This window comes from Xyrauchen texanus, chromosome 48, assembly GCF_025860055.1.
Source record: "Xyrauchen texanus isolate HMW12.3.18 chromosome 48, RBS_HiC_50CHRs, whole genome shotgun sequence".
NCBI classification, from domain to species: domain Eukaryota; kingdom Metazoa; phylum Chordata; class Actinopteri; order Cypriniformes; family Catostomidae; genus Xyrauchen; species Xyrauchen texanus.
The window spans coordinates 26,456,879-26,474,167 of record NC_068323.1 but is presented as its reverse complement, the minus strand read 5'-3'; the positions used below and the strand labels follow the sequence as shown (position 1 = coordinate 26,474,167).

Sequence of the window (17,289 nt, the reverse complement as noted above, 5' to 3'; positions counted from 1 at the left end):
TTCCTGTTGGCCTGTAGTATCAATGTACCAAATTAGAACATTTTTGACCAGAAAATGGGAATTTCGCATGGCCTGTAAGCCCCTAAGGCGAATGTTAGCCATTCTTTGCGCAGTACTTCAGAGTGATGTCATCTTGAAGCATGTTAGGTTTGAAAAACCATCAGTCAAAATTACATTTGATTTATTGACACGTATATATTGTTAAAATTTGGACATTTACATAAACACGCCCCTTTCAGCCATTTTGTATCGTATTCATTTTTCCTAAGTAGCGTTTTCAAGGATGTCCATTCTACACATGTGTACCAAATTTCAAGTCAATTGGAGCTCACGGTTCAGGAGAAGAAGAGTTTTGTAGGTTTTAGCAAATTTTCAGCGTCCGGGAAAATCCATCATGGCGGAAGTTATGGGTTCTTGAGGCTTTTTGTTCCCCATGAGGAATGAGGCATGTACACCAAATTTCAGAAGATTTGGACAAATGGCGTGGAAATTGTATCACTTTGAATTTTGTTTTTTTGGGCGTGGCCTGTAGCGCCACCTATGGGCAGAATGTGGGCCATTCTTGGTTTGGGGGTACCCGTTGGCATGGAGTATCAATGTGCCAATTTAGAAAATTTTTGACCAGTGACTTTTTGAGCTATTGGGGCTCAAGGAGAAGAATAATAATAATAATAATAAATATAGCTGCAAGCAGCAATCGCAGATTCCTCCTCAAAATGGCAAATCATTTAAAATTGATCAGTAGATGGTTGGGGATAAACCCTCCCAATTAAGGAATTCAAAAAAACATGTCTTAGATCTGATTCCTAAACAAAACATTTTCAATGTACAGGAAAATCCATACCGGACCTTATGGATCCTTGAGGCTTTTTGTTCCCAATGAGAAATGCGGCATGTACACCAAGTTTCAGAAGAATTGGACAAATGGGGTGGATATTATATCATTTTGAAAAAAAAATTTTGGGGCGTGGCCTGTAAGCGCCACCTATGGGCAAATGTTGGTCATTCTTGGTTTGTGGGTTCCTGTTGGCCTGTAGTATAAATGTACAAAATTAGAAAATATTTGACCAGAAAATGGGAATTTTGGAGTGGCCTGTAAGCCCCCTAGGGGCGAATGTGGAGCCTTTCTTGGTTTGTGGGTTCCTGTTGGCCTGTAGAATCAATACACCAAATTAGAAAATGTTTGACCAGAAAATGGGATTTTTGGAATTACCTGTAAGCCCCCTAATGGCGAATGTTGGCCATTACGTGGTTTGTGGGTTCCTGTTGGCATGTAGTATCAGTGTACCAAATTAGAACATTTTTGACCAGAAAATGGGAATTTTGGCATGGCCTGTAAGCCCCCTAGGGGTGAATGTTGTCCATTCTTGGTTTGTGGGTTCCTGTCTGCCTGTAGTATCAATGTACCAAATTAAAAAAATTTTGACCAGAAAGCGGGAATTTTAGGCGTGGCCTTTAAGCCCCCTAGTGGCGAATGTCGGCCATTCTTGGTTTGTGGGTTCCTGTTGGCCTGTAGTACCATTGTACCAAATTAGAACATTTTAGACCAGAAAATGGGAATTTCGACATGGCCTGTAAGCCCCCTAGAGGCAGAATGTCGACCATTCTTTCTGCAGTACTTCAGAGTGATGTCATCTTGAAGCATGTTAGGTTTGAAAAACCATCAGTCAAAATTACATTTGATTTATTGACAGGTATATATTGTTAAAATTTGGACATTTACATAAACACGCCCCTTTCAGACATTTTGTATCACATTCATTTTTCCTAAGTAATGTTTTCAAGGATGTCCATTCTACAAATGTGTACCAAATTTCAAGTCAATTGGAGCTACGGTTCAGGAGAAGAAAGAGTATTTTTAGGTTTTAGCAAATTTTCAGCGTCATGGGAAAATCCATCATGGTGAAAGTTATGGGTCCTTAAGGCTTTTTGTTCCCCATGAGGAATGAGGCATGTACACCAAGTTTCAGAAGATTTAGACAAATGGCGTGGAAATTGTATCACTTTGAATGAAAAATCACTTTGAAAATCTCTACTTTCACTTTCACTTCTCTCTTAAGATTTTTTTCTGTTTTTTTTGTGTGATTTACATAAGCATATCACAAGCAATTTTATTTGAAAGACTATCTAGGCACATAATAACACTGTATAGCTGTGACTGTTTATAACTATTTCAAAATGTAGCCTACAAGCTCACACTTTAAATGGTCAGTGCTTTGATTTTTAAATCATTAAAATAGCAACAGATCCAGTGAAAAAAATGGAGTGATTGTGTTTACATGCCATTCAAAAACGTGGCATTTTACAAGGTAAGAGAGAAATAAAAAAACTTAAAATAATACCATTTGTACTTCTCAATTACTTGGGAATGTCTATGTTCAGGGCCGAAGGCTAAATTGTTACTGTCTCTTTAAGAGGCTTTTATCGCATGATCACGATACTTAAGGCACAGTTCAGTTTAATCTTTTGAGAACTGAGAAGTATCATTATTTTCGTTTTGTGCCATGCTTGTTGCATTTGTATTCATTGTGAGATGATAAAATACAGACTGCGTGAATGGTTGATTTTGTTCACTTGAATTTTGTGGCGTGTTTCAGAAAAATAATCGTGAAGACAGAGACTGAGCACCCTGTTTATTTATTTTACAAAAGCACAAGGTTTTGTTGTTATTGTAAGTGTACACAAATAAAAGTACACATTTCATAGTTAGTAATGATGTCTTGCATGTTTCTGTATGGGCAAAAATGGCGCAGTATTTTGTTTAAGTTGTTTCCGCTGTTTGAGAGAAAAATATAGCAGGGCGTCATCTGGAATAATGCCAGAATAAAATATAATTATTCAGATTTCTTTCTCAACTGTTTGTTCACTTGAGACATAACAGACTCCTCAATATATCATGTATTTTGACACTCTGTTGTATGAAATTGTCCGTTCAGGCGCAAGCAGCAGCGAAAGACATCGAGTCGCGTGAGTTAGGCGCGACGCGGCTCGCTGTGATCACACAAACAGCTTCGCAAACATGTATTTGAGTTGTTTTGACATTTGTTGAGTTGAATAGTGTAAAATCGGCTTGAATGTTCAAACAGGCAAACATTGTATACAACCGACAAACCTTCATGATGATCGCGAGCAAAAATGATCTCAGCCTCGCGGTTTCGCGTGTTGTCAGAGACAATTAAACAACATCATTCTCGGAAGTTTTGATACGTTAGGATTGATCAGCCCATCCCTACTTTCTTTAGACATATGTTTCATGTTTGTGTAAGTTTTTGTGGCGTGTTTCAGAAAGATATTAAGCTTAGACAAAAGAGCACCACGGTTTATTTTCTTTATTTTACAACAAATAAAAGTACAACTTTCATAGTTTGTGGCGATGTATTAAATGTATCTGTATGTGCAAAAATAGCGCAGTATTTTGTTTAAGCTGTTAGCGCTGTTTGAGAGAAAAATCTTAACAGGACACCACAGCGGCATCCGTGTTGTTCACAATAATTCATAATTAAATATATTGATACCCAATTTCTTTATCAACTGTTTGTTCACTTGATACATAACAGACACCCCAATATATCATGTATTTTGGTGTATGAAATTGTCCGTTCAAGCGCATGAAGCTGTGGCGAACTCTCATCGGCGTCGGCGTTAGTCGCTGACGGCTTCGCTTCGCTGTGTCACACAAACTGCTTCGAAAACATTTATTTGAGTTGTTTTGCCTTTGTTGAGTTGAATAGTGTAAAATCGGCTGAATGTTCAAGCAGGCAACCATTGTACACAACCAACAAACCTTCGTGAAGATCGCGAGCAAAAATGATCTCGCCTCGAGGATTGCGTGTTGTCAGAGACAATTAAACAACATCATACTCGGAAGTTTTGATACGTTAACGCTGTCTCGATAGAGAAAAATCTAACAGGACATCACAGCGGCATCACTAGACCCCTTCAATAATTCATAATTCAATATATTGATACCCGATTTCTTTATCAACTGTTTGTTCACTTGAGATATAGCAGACACCCCAATATATCATGTATTTTGGTGTATGAAATTGTCCGTTGAAGCATAAGAAGGAAGCGAACTCTCATCGTCGTCGCGAGCGTTAGGCAGCGGCGGCTCGCTTCGCTGTGTCACACAAACTGCTTTCGAAAACATTTATTTGAGTTGTTTTGCCTTTGTTGAGTTGAATAGTGTAAAATCGGCTTGAATGTTCAAACTGGAAAGCATTAAGACACACAATTGATTTGACATACCTCCATGCAGGCATAAAATGTCTTCTGTAGTCTAAGTCTGGAGCTCCACCCACTAGGAGACCGAAATGCTTCATTAGAGATTGCTACAGAAGAGCTGCATGTGGTAGACAGAGTTACTCCAGTAGAGGAGCCTCTTTGCTCAGCCAATGTAAGTGAATGGGATTTTACATGTGGACCATATTTGTCCAGTAGAGGGAGCACTTTTGCTCAGCCATTGTAAATCAATGGGATTTTAAAAATTTTGATCATCTTTTGTGTGTACATTTACATAAACACGTCCATTTCAGCCATTTTGTATTGTATTCATTTTTGCTAAGTAGCGTTTGGAAAGACATACATACTACACACGTGTGCCAAATTCCAAGTCAATTGGAGCTGAGGTTCAGGAGAAGAAGAGTTTTGTAGGTTTTCCAAAATTTTCACTGTACAGGAAAATCCATAATGGCAGAAGTATGGGTCCTTGAGGCTTTTTGTTCCCCATGAGAAATGAGGCATGTTTACAAAGTTTCAGAAGATTTGGACAAATGGGGTGGAAATTATATCACTTTGAATTTTTGTTTTTTGGGCGTGGCCTGTAGCGCCACCTATGGGCGAATGTTGACCATTCTTGGTTTGGGGGTACCCGTTGGCATGGAGTATCAATGTGCCAATTTAGAAAATTTTGACCAGTGACTTTTTGAGCTATTGGGGCTCAAGGAGAAGAATAATAATAATAATAATAATAATAATAATAATAATAATAATACATAATAATAATAAAACCGACAAATACAATAGATTCCCTCCTTACGGAGGAATCTAATAATAATAAAACCATCAATTACAATAGATTCCCTCCTACGGAGGAATCTAATAATAAAACCATCAATTACAATAGATTCCCTCCTACGGAGGAATCTAATAATAATAAAACCATCAATTACAATAGATTCCCTCCTACGGAGGAATCTAATAATAATAATAAAACCATCAAATACAATAGATTCCCTCCTTACGGAGGAATCTAATAAAACCATCAATTACAATAGATTCCCTCCTACGGAGGAATCTAATAATAATAATAATAAAACCATCAATTACAATATATTCCCTCCTACGGAGGAATCTAATAATAATAAAACTGACAAATACAATAGATTCCCTCCTTACGGAGGAATCTAATAATAATAATAATAATAAAACCGTCAAATACAATAGATTCCCTCCTTACGGAGGAATCTAATAATAATAAAACCGTCAAATACAATAGATTCCCTCCTTACGGAGGAATCTAATAATAATAATAATAAAACCATCAATTACAATAGATTCCCTCCTACGGAGGAATCTAATAATAATAAAACCATCAATTACAATAGATTCCCTCCTACGGAGGAATCTAATAATAATAATAATAATAATAATAATAAAACCATCAATTACAATAGATTCCCTCCTACGGAGGAATCTAAATAATAATAAAACCGTCAAATACAATAGATTCCCTCCTTACGGAGGAATCTAATAATAAAACCATCAAATACAATAGATTCCCTCCTTACGGAGGAATCTAATAATACTGTCAAATACAATAGATTCCCTCCTTACGGAGGAATCTAATAAAACCGTCAAATACAATAGATTCCCTCCTTACGGAGGAATCTAATAATAATAATAATAATAATAAAACCGACAAATACAATAGATTCCCTCCTTACTGAGGAATCTAATAATAATAATAATAAAACTGACAAATACAATAGATTCCCTCCTTACGGAGGAATCTAATAATAAAACTGACAAATACAATAGATTCCCTCCTTACGGAGGAATCTAATAATAATAATAATAAAACTGACAAATACAATAGATTCCCTCCTTACGGAGGAATCTAATAATAATAATACTGTCAAATACAATAGATTCCCTCCTTACGGAGGAATCTAATAATAATAATACTGTCAAATACAATAGATTCCCTCCTTACGGAGGGATCTAATAATAATAATAATAATAATAATAATAATAATAATAATAATAATAATAATAATAAAACCGTCAAATACAATAGATTCCCTCCTTACGGAGGAATCTAATAATAAAACTGACAAATACAATAGATTCCCTCCTTACGGAGGAATCTAATAATAATAATAATAATAATAATAAAACCGTCAAATACAATAGATTCCCTCCTTACGGAGGAATCAAATAATACTGTCAATTACAATAGATTCCCTCCTTATGGAGGAATCTAATAATAAAACTGTCATTTACAATAGATTCCCTCCTCACGGAGGAATCTAATAATAATAATAATACTATCAATTACAATAGATTCCCTCCTATCGGAGGAATCTAATAAAACTGCCAATTACAATGGATTCCCTCCTTATGGAGGAATCTAATTAACGGGCAATCCAGACATGTAATCCAATATTCAGAGCATCCAAGAGAAGCACAGGCATAACTAGGGATGGGTATCGTTAAGGTTTTAATGGTATTACTATCTTACTGATACTGCTTATCGATCCGGTACTTCAACTGTATTCTTAATGGTTCTTTTTGTTATTTATATATATATTAAACAAAGATAAACGTTATATAGGCACAGTGATTTAATTTCAGGAAGGTCTACTAACATTACTGTTCAGGTGTGGTCTAAAAAGAAATCTAATAAAGTAATCAATTGTAAAATAACACTGCATAGTTTATCATAGATAATGCTTATTAATGCAGAAGTTATTCATTCAAGAGCTGTAAGTGATTTTCTATTTGCCTTTTGTTGTTTGATTCGCAGTAATGGCTCAATCGTCAGCATGTTGATTAGACCGCTTCCCCTTTAAGACCGAGTTCAGATCTAATAGACTCCTGATGCACCATATTTTCTCCCAACTATTTCCATAACTACGTCCATTTAAGACATAAACTGTGTTTAAGTGAATCTTCAAGCCAGTCCTTTTGACATATTTTTGTGTATAGTTGATCGTTTAGACGTGCACATGAAACCCAAAGTAGCCTGTACTTTGCTTGTCTCGTTGTGGTCTGTATCTGTGCGCCTTGGGAACGGTATCTCTTGCGCTCTTTTTATTATTAAACGCGTCCTTGTTTTTAGCAACAGTAGCTAGACTGCATTTTACAACAATCACCTATCGTGCTGATTCTGAAGTTAAGTTTGAGTTTTAGGGAGAAATGTCAGTGCACCGCTGTGAAGGGAAGGAAGTTGTGCAAGACAGAATGCGGCTTATGTATAAATATTATTTTTATAATATTTTTTGAATGTTTAGTTCTGTCACTCATTAAGCAGGGCTCATGTTGTGCTCGCTGTCTCTCTCTCTCTCTCTCTCTGACTGCGAATAGCTAAATTGCATCACAGACAAATGGTTTCATAGAATTATTATACATAGAAATGGCTGGCGAGATAAAATAACTTTCTCTTTATAGCAATAATAAATGTATTTTCTTAATTTCTCCAGTACCGACAGCAGAACCGATAATGTCCGAGCTTACCAAAGCCAGTCCTTCTCTAGCCTATAGTGCGTTGGTATCTTTTTTCTACTTATTTCTCTGCATTGAGTGACAATTCTCTCAAATATAAGACACACAAACGGAACAAATAAAAGTCTCAGATTCACTGTCTGTAATTGCAAAATTCTTGCTTATTGTTACATGATAGCAACCCTTCTGCTGTGATAATGCAACTTCAACTACGCTATCAATATCCAAAGTAGCCGAACGTCATGTCGTGTTTTTTCTCGAAGTTGGTAGTAACATATCAAAAGTTTTTAATTAAATATAAAGAAGTTATACAAATTTAATCCATACCGTTTTCTCCAAGGAACTTAGCTCCTTCCTTAGGCACTGGATGAGGTCTGCTCACTCTGCTGGAAAATGACTCTAGGGGCTGTGTGCGTCGAACACGTGTTCCACAACAACACTAGGCTTCCCACAGATGCGCCTGCCTAATAATCGGCTTGATATACTTGGATATTGGCCGATGCCGATTATGTTAAAAAATGCAAAAAATCGGCCGATTAATTGGTTGACCCCCCTCTCTCTCTCTCTCTCTCTCTCTATATATATATATACACACAGGTGCTGGTCATATAATAAGAATATCATCAAAAAGTTGATTTATTTCAGTAATTCCATTCAAAAAGTGAAACTTCGATATTATATTCATTCATTACACACAGACTGATATATTTCAAATGTTTGTTTAATTTAATTGTGATGATTAAAACTGGCAACTAATGAAAATCCCAAATTCAGTATGTCCGAAAATTAGAATATTACTTTTTTTAGAAATGTTGGCCAACTGAAAAGTATGAACATGTACAGCACTCAATACTTAGTTGGGGCTCCTTTTGCCTGAATTACTGCAGCAATGCGGCGTGGCATGGAGTTGATCAGTCTGTGGCACTGCTCGGGTGTTATGAGAGCCCAGGTTGCGCTGATAGTGGCCTTCAGCTCTTCTGCATTGTTGGGTCTGGCGTATCGCATCTTCTGCTTCACAATACCCCATAGATTTTCTATAGGGTTAAGGTCAGGCGAGTTTGCTGGCCAATTAAGAACAGGGATACCATGGTCCTTAAACCAGGTACTGGTAGCTTTGGCACTGTGTGCAGGTGCCAAGTCCTGTTGGAAAATGAAATCTCCATCAAGTTGGTCAGCAGCAGGAAGCATGAAGTGCTCTAAAACTTCCTGGTAGATGGCTGCGTTGACCTTGGACCTCAGAAAACACAGTGGACCAACACCAGCAGATGACATGGCACCCCAAACCATCACTGACTGTGGAAACACTTTACACTGGACTTCAAGCAACGTGGATTCTGTGCCTCTCCTCTCTTCCTCCAGACTCTGGGACCTTGATTTCCAAAGGAAATGCAAAATTTACTTTCATCAGAGAACATAACTTTGGACCACTCGGCAGCAGTCCAGTCCTTTTAGTGTTCTGACTCTGTGTCTTGTTCAAGAGTGGCTTGACACAAGGAATGCGACAGCTGAAACCCATGTCTTGCATACGTCTGTGCGTGGTGGTTCTTGAAGCACTGACTCCAGCTGCAGTCCACTCTTTGTGAATCTCCCCCACATTTTTGAATGGGTTTTGTTTCACAATCCTCTCCAGGGTGTGGTTATCCCTATTGATTGTACACTTTTTTTTCTACCACATCTTTTCCTTCCCTTTGCCTCTCTATTAATGTGCTTGGACACAGAGCTCTATGAACAGCCAGCCTCTTTAGCAATGAACTTTTGTGTCTTGCCCTCCTTGTGCAAGGTGTCAATGGTCGTCTTTTGGACAGCTGTCAAGTCAGCAGTCTTTTCCATGATTGTGTAGCCTACAGAACTAGACTGCGAGACCATTTAAAGGCCTTTGCAGGTGTTTTGAGTTAATTAGCTGATTAGAGCGTGGCACCCGGTGTCTTCAATATTGAACCTTTTCACAATATTCTAATTTTCTGAGATACTGATTTTGGGGTTTTTCATTAGTTGTCAGTTATAATCATCAATTAAAAGGAATGAACAGTTGAAATATATCAGTCTGTGTGGAATGAATGTATACATTATCCAAGTTTCACTTTTTGAATGGAATTACTGAAATAAATCAACTTTTTGATGATATTCTAATTATATGACCAGTTATATATATATATATATATATATATATATATATATATATATATATATATATAGCTTAGCTGGGATAATGTGAAAAATAAATAATTTCACTGTATATATGCAGAAATGTATGTATAATGTGTGACAATTGATCAATTTATTATTATATATATATATATATATATATATATATATATATATATATATATATACACTCACGTGTGTATGTGTGTGTATATATTTGTGTGTGTGTGTGTCATAATATGACTGCATTATTTGATTTTTAGATTTTTCTTTCTAAAAAAAAATGTAATTAAATTTACCAATAGTATATTTGATTTAAAACCGTTTCATTCTGGGGGTCTGGGTATCTCAGTGTGTATTGATGCTGACTACCACACCTGGAGTTGCGAGTTTGAATCCAGGGCGTGCTGAGTGATTCCAGTCAGGTCTCCTTAGCAACCAAACTGGCCCAGTTGCTAGGGAGTCACATGGGTTAACCTACTCATGGTCGCTATAATGTGTTTCTCACTCTCAGTGAAGTGTGTGGTGAGTTGTGTGTGGATGCCGCGATGAATAGCGTGAAGCCTCCACACATGCCACATCTCCACGGTAACGCTCAACAAACCATGTGATAAGATGCTCGGATTGACGGTCTCGGACGCAGAGGCAACTGAGTCACTATGCCACCTCGAGGACTTAGAGCGCATTTTGAATTGGGCATTCCGAATTGGGGAGAAAATCACAAAAAAATTATTGTTTTTTTCATAAATGTTTTATATTTGAATATTTGGTAAAAATTTGGTCTTACTCTTTAATACATGTTTTTGTCATTTTGCACATTATCATCAACTATAATGTTAATTTTGTCAACTTAATGTACCATTTTTATCAGAGTAAAATGTATTATAATGTATGAATATGACATGAGGAAATATTGGCAATTTAAAGGACATTTTCAGACTAAATTGATGACAAATATAAAAACTATGTGAAACAACATATTGCAACTATGCTGTTAAAACACCTATGGAGATAATGCTTACAGTTGTTTTAACCAATTGGCATTTACAATTAAGTAAACCATGAATTTTATGTTTTTTTTGTGAGGTTTGTTTGCTGTTTGCTAAGGCAAGCTGCATTATTACTATTGCTCACGCTTGGTGATTTGAAAAAAACCACTAACTCTATTCATTTCTGTAACACATCCAGCATGGTTTGTGCTACAGGTACCGTTTGAATGAAATGTCAAATTATGCGGCTTGCCGAGGAGAGGTAGAAGTGATCAGACTAATGATTTTTGTCTGCCGGATGAAAGTTGTTTCTGAGGTGGAGAAGATCATTACAATGTGGTCAAGGATTACAAAGACTGTCATTTTATGTGCTTTACAATAATGTGCACTGATGAATCATGCACAATAAGAACATGTGCGTTTATTATGGAATTAAATAATTTATTTTATAAACAGGTGAACCAGTTCAGACAGCTCTACACAAAGGTGATCAATGACAAACATGATGATGTGATGGCCAAATTTGGAGCCATTCTGGCTCAGGGCATCCTGGATGCAGGTCAGTACCAGAATTCAATCACTCAGGCTTCTGGAATAGATCTCATTTAGGGACTGCTAATGACTGCCATGCGGTGCTGCAGCAAGCCAGTGCTTCATATTGTGCAAGTGAGATTGCAGATATATACAGTATATTCACTTTTAGGTGTTTCAAGTCAAGATGGTGCACATAAAAACTCTTTGTTGTGGCAAATCGCACAAAACCTGTGAAGATCATTTCTGGGTAATATATTACTACAAAATTGAAAGAATTAAAAAATTGTATGTTGTGTACTTGTATACTCTTCATTACGTTAAAGCTAGAAATTATATATTAAAAATAATAACACACTCACAATATATATAAATTGTAGGCTACATAAGAATCACCCTATAAAACCTTTAAGTCCTTTGTTCTCAACTATTTAATAGATAGGTTTGGCAAAGTTCAGCATTGATTTGGTTGTGTACTCAATTTTCTGAAGTGTATCTGTGACTAATGGGACTATTCTGCAATTGCCTAAAGTATTGTATTGCTCTATAAAGGTAGATACATTTACATCATGCATTAAAAAACGGAATAAAGGCTGAGCTTATTATAAATGATTTATTTTACAATCTCTACTTCCCTGTTCATTTCTTGTTCAATTTAACACTATTTCATGAGTATGTTTCAATAAAAAATGAAAAAAATGATTGAACTTTAAATGTTTGTCGCAAAGTGGGCAACAAAAATGTTATTCTCAAAACATTACCCGTTTACATGCTACAAGGGTCATGATGCGGGTCTCGCGAATAGTATGACTTTCCATTCAGTACACAACTGAATAACACTGGCTGCATGACTATGATAAATGATTACTGCAAGAGTTAGATTAATAGACAGGTGCAAGAAGACTTCAACATTTTTAAACTGCACAAGAAAAAAGAAATTTACAGATCCATCACTCGCTTGCTGGCATGCAAGCAAAAGTGATGCTGAGATAATCTGCGTGTCAGTGATATTTAATTTCATCACTGAGAAGTTTTACCTGCAAGCTTAGTAGCACTAAACGTCACAAGCAGCCTCGAGAATGGACACAGAGTGGCCGTATAACACTTTCCTTGAACAGAATATTGCACTAGAGTTCGATCAGTTTGTTCAAAGGGGAAAGCGAGATATAAATTGCACACTCCCATGCATGGTTGCTAGATTTTACAAAATAAGTATAACGTTAGGTGAGATATTTTCAATTTGCGCAAGTTTAAATCTCAAATTGGGGTGTTGCATCTCTTATCTGGCAACTCTGAGCATGTTAAACACTTGTGGAGGTGCTTAATCCCAATAAAAGATAACTGGCATTTAAAAAAAAAGTTCTTAGGATAAATGAGCCATTGGCCACATTAAATCATGTCGAGGGCGGGATCTGGCCCGCAGGCCGTAAATTGGCCAGGTCTGATCCAACACATCACTTTGTTTCAAAACCTGTTGAGCTCTCTGTTGTCTACTGTCTACATAGGCAGCTTCCTGCGAATGCAGCACACCAATAGTGCTCCTCACATGATACAAGACTTTACTCTCAATTGATTTCAATAAAGCACAACAATCTGGTTCCAGAAGCATAAATCCCATTCTTGTTCTCCATAGTCAAATTTATTTTTAAATTATAAATGTAAACTTTTTCCAAAGACAGAATTACCGTAAACTCAGAGGTTGTTATTCAGTGGTAAATGCTTCTGTTGAAGCTAGGGCTGCAACTAAGTATTATTTTGATAATCAATTAATCTAAAGATTGTTAGAATGATTATTATACTATTCTGCGATTATTGTAACAGTTAATCATTAGCACTTAGCCGATTATTCTGCTTGTGTCCTGACTTAAAAGGTTGTATTAAATGTGCTTACTAACATTAAAGGACAAAATCATCTTTTTAAAAATACCTCTAAATGACATTCACTGAATTAAAGGGAGAAAAAAAAACTTTTTATTAAGATTAATTCAGTAAGAAATTCACTGAATTTTCCATTTAAAATGGTTTAAAAACTCATTTACCTGAGAAGCAGCATATAAGATATACAAGAAGTCTAAATAAGATAGACTTACTTTTAGGGAATAGATCTTAAATATAAGTGTATTTTGTATATGTGTATTTTTTCTTCACTTGGTTATACTTCTTCTGTAAAGACAAAATATACTTATATTCAAGATCTATTCTCTAAAAGCAAGTCTAAATATCTTATATGCTGCTTCTCAGGTGAATGCATCTTTTTTTTAAAGGATTTTAGATATTTTTAAATATTTGTATTTTTAATATATTCAACATTCTCAGATAAAAATGTTTTCTACTGAAGTATAGCTGCTTAAGTGAATATACATTGTTTTAAGAGTATTAGATATTTATGTTGGAAAACAAGCCAAAACAAAAACATATTTTAACTCACAAAAAACCCTCTCTCATTAATAAAGCTGTGTATTGCCAATTTTCTTCACGATAAGAAACACAATGATACATATATTATTATTGAATATGTCGCGAGTCATCACGTTATAATCTAGCTGCAGCAAGCTCAAGGGAAGAGTGTGCATCAGCCGGATGCAGTATCAGTCTCTCCCCCTCAGATCGGGACATTCACACAACTCATAGAAGAGGCGCTGACCGCACAGAAAAATGCCAGTTTCGGAGTTTGAAGTTATTTACATGATCTGCTTCCATATTATTTGATCATTATTAAAACTAACGCATTAAATATAACTGCATTAAAGATGTAACGTCGCGGTGTTTCCTTAAAGACATTCAACATGCAAGTTTAGCTTCAGCAGAGCTGCAGCTCCAGCTTCACTTATTCCACAACGACATTGCTTCTGTATTTACTTTGTATTTTTACATTATTGTTCCCTCATACTAAATCAACTGAAGCTGTTTGGAAAGTTTAGAGTGCATCTGGCCTGAGATGTATTTTCTTCCTCTCAGTCATCCGCAAGCTGCAGTGCTGCTCTCATCATTAGAGTTTAATGTGATCCTATGTTACGTTAAATGAGATCAAACATCTATTCGACAATGGACATTTTTGTCGACAATTTCTTTTGTTGATGTTGATAATGTCGACTAATCGTTTCAGCCCTAGTTGAAGCCATTAGCCACTTCATTGTTTTTAAAAATGGTTTCACCTGGTGAAGAACTATACTACCCATGATCCTGCAAAGAAATATCCACCAATCAGAGAATTGTGGCCAACAAAGTGCAACAGACATCATGACCCATCTCAGCGTTTCTACACTTGAGGTTAGCAGCGCGACAAAACTACGGAGCTGTGTGCACCGTAAGCATTCTGGGGTGTAGATAACACTGATCTTTCAGCGCTATATCTTTTAATATTTTTCTCAAGCACCGAACACGCTTCATTAACCCTCTGGGGTCTGAGGGTGTTTTGGGCCCTGGAGAAGTTTTGACATGCCTTGACATTTGTGCTTTTCTCAGTTGCTTAAAAACATATTAATGGCTAAAGTCTGATAACACTGCATTCAGGACGAACTGGGCTACAATAGTACAGGTTTGAGCAACATGTACAGGTTTGAATTTTTGAGAAAATAATGTTTATGCATGGTTTTTGAAAAAAATTAAATCGTAAGTCATTGAAATAAGGCCATATAACACATACTCAACATTTGTCCACAAGCCTTTTGAGAACTGGATCTTGTAGCCTAGAGGTTTTGCTACAAAATGATGTGAAAAACATCCTGATCACTCATTCATACAAAACAATATACTAATTTAACTTTTGTAAGACAATTTTAGTGTTACTATATGCAAGGAGGCGTGAACTATCATGAATATTGATGTGATTCACACCTGAGGAGACAAAGACCCCTCCCCTGGGCCCATCAATGAGGAATGTGACGGAAAGAGAATGAATGTGAGGAGACTTAATGATCAAAATTAAAAGAAGTAATCTGACTATACATTTTCTTAACTTAAAGACTTAATATTAGACCTACACTACCGTATAAACGTTTTAGAAGAAGTCTCTTCTGCTCACCAAGACTGCATTTATTTGATCCAAAATACAGTAAAAACATTGTGACATTTTACAATTAAAAGAACAGTTTTCTATTTGAATATATTGTAAAATGCAATTTGTGATCAAAGCTGAATTGTCAGCATCATTACTGCAGTCTTCAGTGTCACATGATCCTTCAGAAATCATTATAATATGCAGATTTTCTAATATGGGCATATTTAAAGTGCGTTTTACTCATATAACCTGAACACATATTTGCAAGCACAAGCTTTGTTGATGATAACGAGGCAGCATAAACACGTTAAAATATAATCTAAACATTCATATTATTTTTATATCATATTACATATCATATTTATATCATACAGCATATCATTTAAATACCTGCTTTAGCCAAAACAACATTTAAATATAACTAAAACTTGCTTATTAGGACATATTTCAAATGTCAATTCTCTGAATCCTGGTTGGCAAGTTTGGAAACAGTCCCACTAGTAAAATATGTACGTTTATATAAAATAGAATGTCAACTAATGAAAACTAAATGACTTACTCGTCCGAAATTTGTGTCCTCTGCTGGATCAAGTCTCTCTTCAAAATACAAACGTTCATCGGAGTCCCGCTCTTCTTCTGAGGAAAATGTTAACTCATCCTTACTATCCAGGAGTTTCCTCGCCTGTGTATCGTTACAAACGCGCAGAAAAGTGAATGAATTTAGTTTTTAAGGCACAGTCGGGGGCGTTTACCATTTGCCTTAATTGTCTCAGCACATTAGCATATGAATGGCACGCTCTGCTGGTGGGTGTGATCACATTAGAGATAATTAGATGAACCGGTAAAAACTGTGCATCGCTTTGTTTCATACAGATTACATTGCAGGAGAATATTTGTTTTAAATTTGAAATGTTCTATTTAAAAGTAGACATTTTAAGCTTTCTTTAGACATATGTTTCATGTTGTGTGATAAGTATTCACAGAGTTTGTTCATTTTTGTGAAGTGTTACAGAAATATGCTCATGGTGACAGAGACAGCTGAAAGCTCACCCTTTTATTTTCTTTATTTTACAAAAGCACAAGGTTTTGTTGTTATTGTGAGTGTACACAAATAAAAGACCCTTTATAGTCTCTAATGTTGTCTTACACTTATCTGTATACCCAAAAATTACGGAGTATTTTAAGTTGTTTCCGCTGTAATGATGAAAACATCCAGCAGGACGCGTCGGCTCGTCCGTCGACCCTAGAGGGTTAATACCCTTTCGCGCTCCACACGTGTTGCCATTCTCCCCCCCCGACCGTGTAGTAGAGCTGCAGACGCAGTTATTTTAATCAGTAGAAGACCATAGTGGAGAAAAACAGTGAACAACAATATAGATAGATACCGGCATCTTTTGCAAAAACACACTGCAGAAAACAAAAATGAAGCACAGTGAAACAATCTTCATGTGTCTGACATGACTGTTCAGCTAAGCAAGGTTTGTGACGACAATTTATCGTGCTTATTCTTTGTTTTTGGTAAATTTCCATTTTAAGGAAAATATAAAAATGGTTCATTAAGACTTTAAAACATTTTCTCTCAGGGGTTACCCCTGAACCCCCATACTGTATCTTTCCTATGTATATAAATATATAATTAGAGAAGATCCCCCATAGTCCATTACTTTGGTTGTCTTTGAGCCCCCAATGTCCTCATTCTTGTCCAGTTATTAAGAGACACTTTGACTGTTTATAATTTATTTATTTGTACTTATTTTACAAACTACTATAGCTGCCAACTTGGAAATGTATAATAACTATTCAAATAAATTAGTTTTTCTTACGCATTGTCATTAGATGGCTGCGAAATGATGCTAACTATTCAAATAAATTTTCTTTTCTTATCATTGTCATTAGATG

General features: G+C 36.0%; 1 protein-coding gene across 1 annotated transcript in view; it reads left to right on the top strand.

Annotated features, from left to right (window-relative positions):
* The window catches only part of LOC127639591 (26S proteasome non-ATPase regulatory subunit 1-like), a 121,907-nt gene that overhangs the window by 87,382 nt on the left and 17,236 nt on the right, over nt 1-17,289 (top strand). Inside the window, exon 19 of the mRNA XM_052121692.1 lies at nt 11,316-11,418. Within this exon, the coding sequence (XP_051977652.1) occupies nt 11,316-11,418 (103 nt within the window). The remainder of the gene's footprint in view (nt 1-11,315; nt 11,419-17,289) is intronic.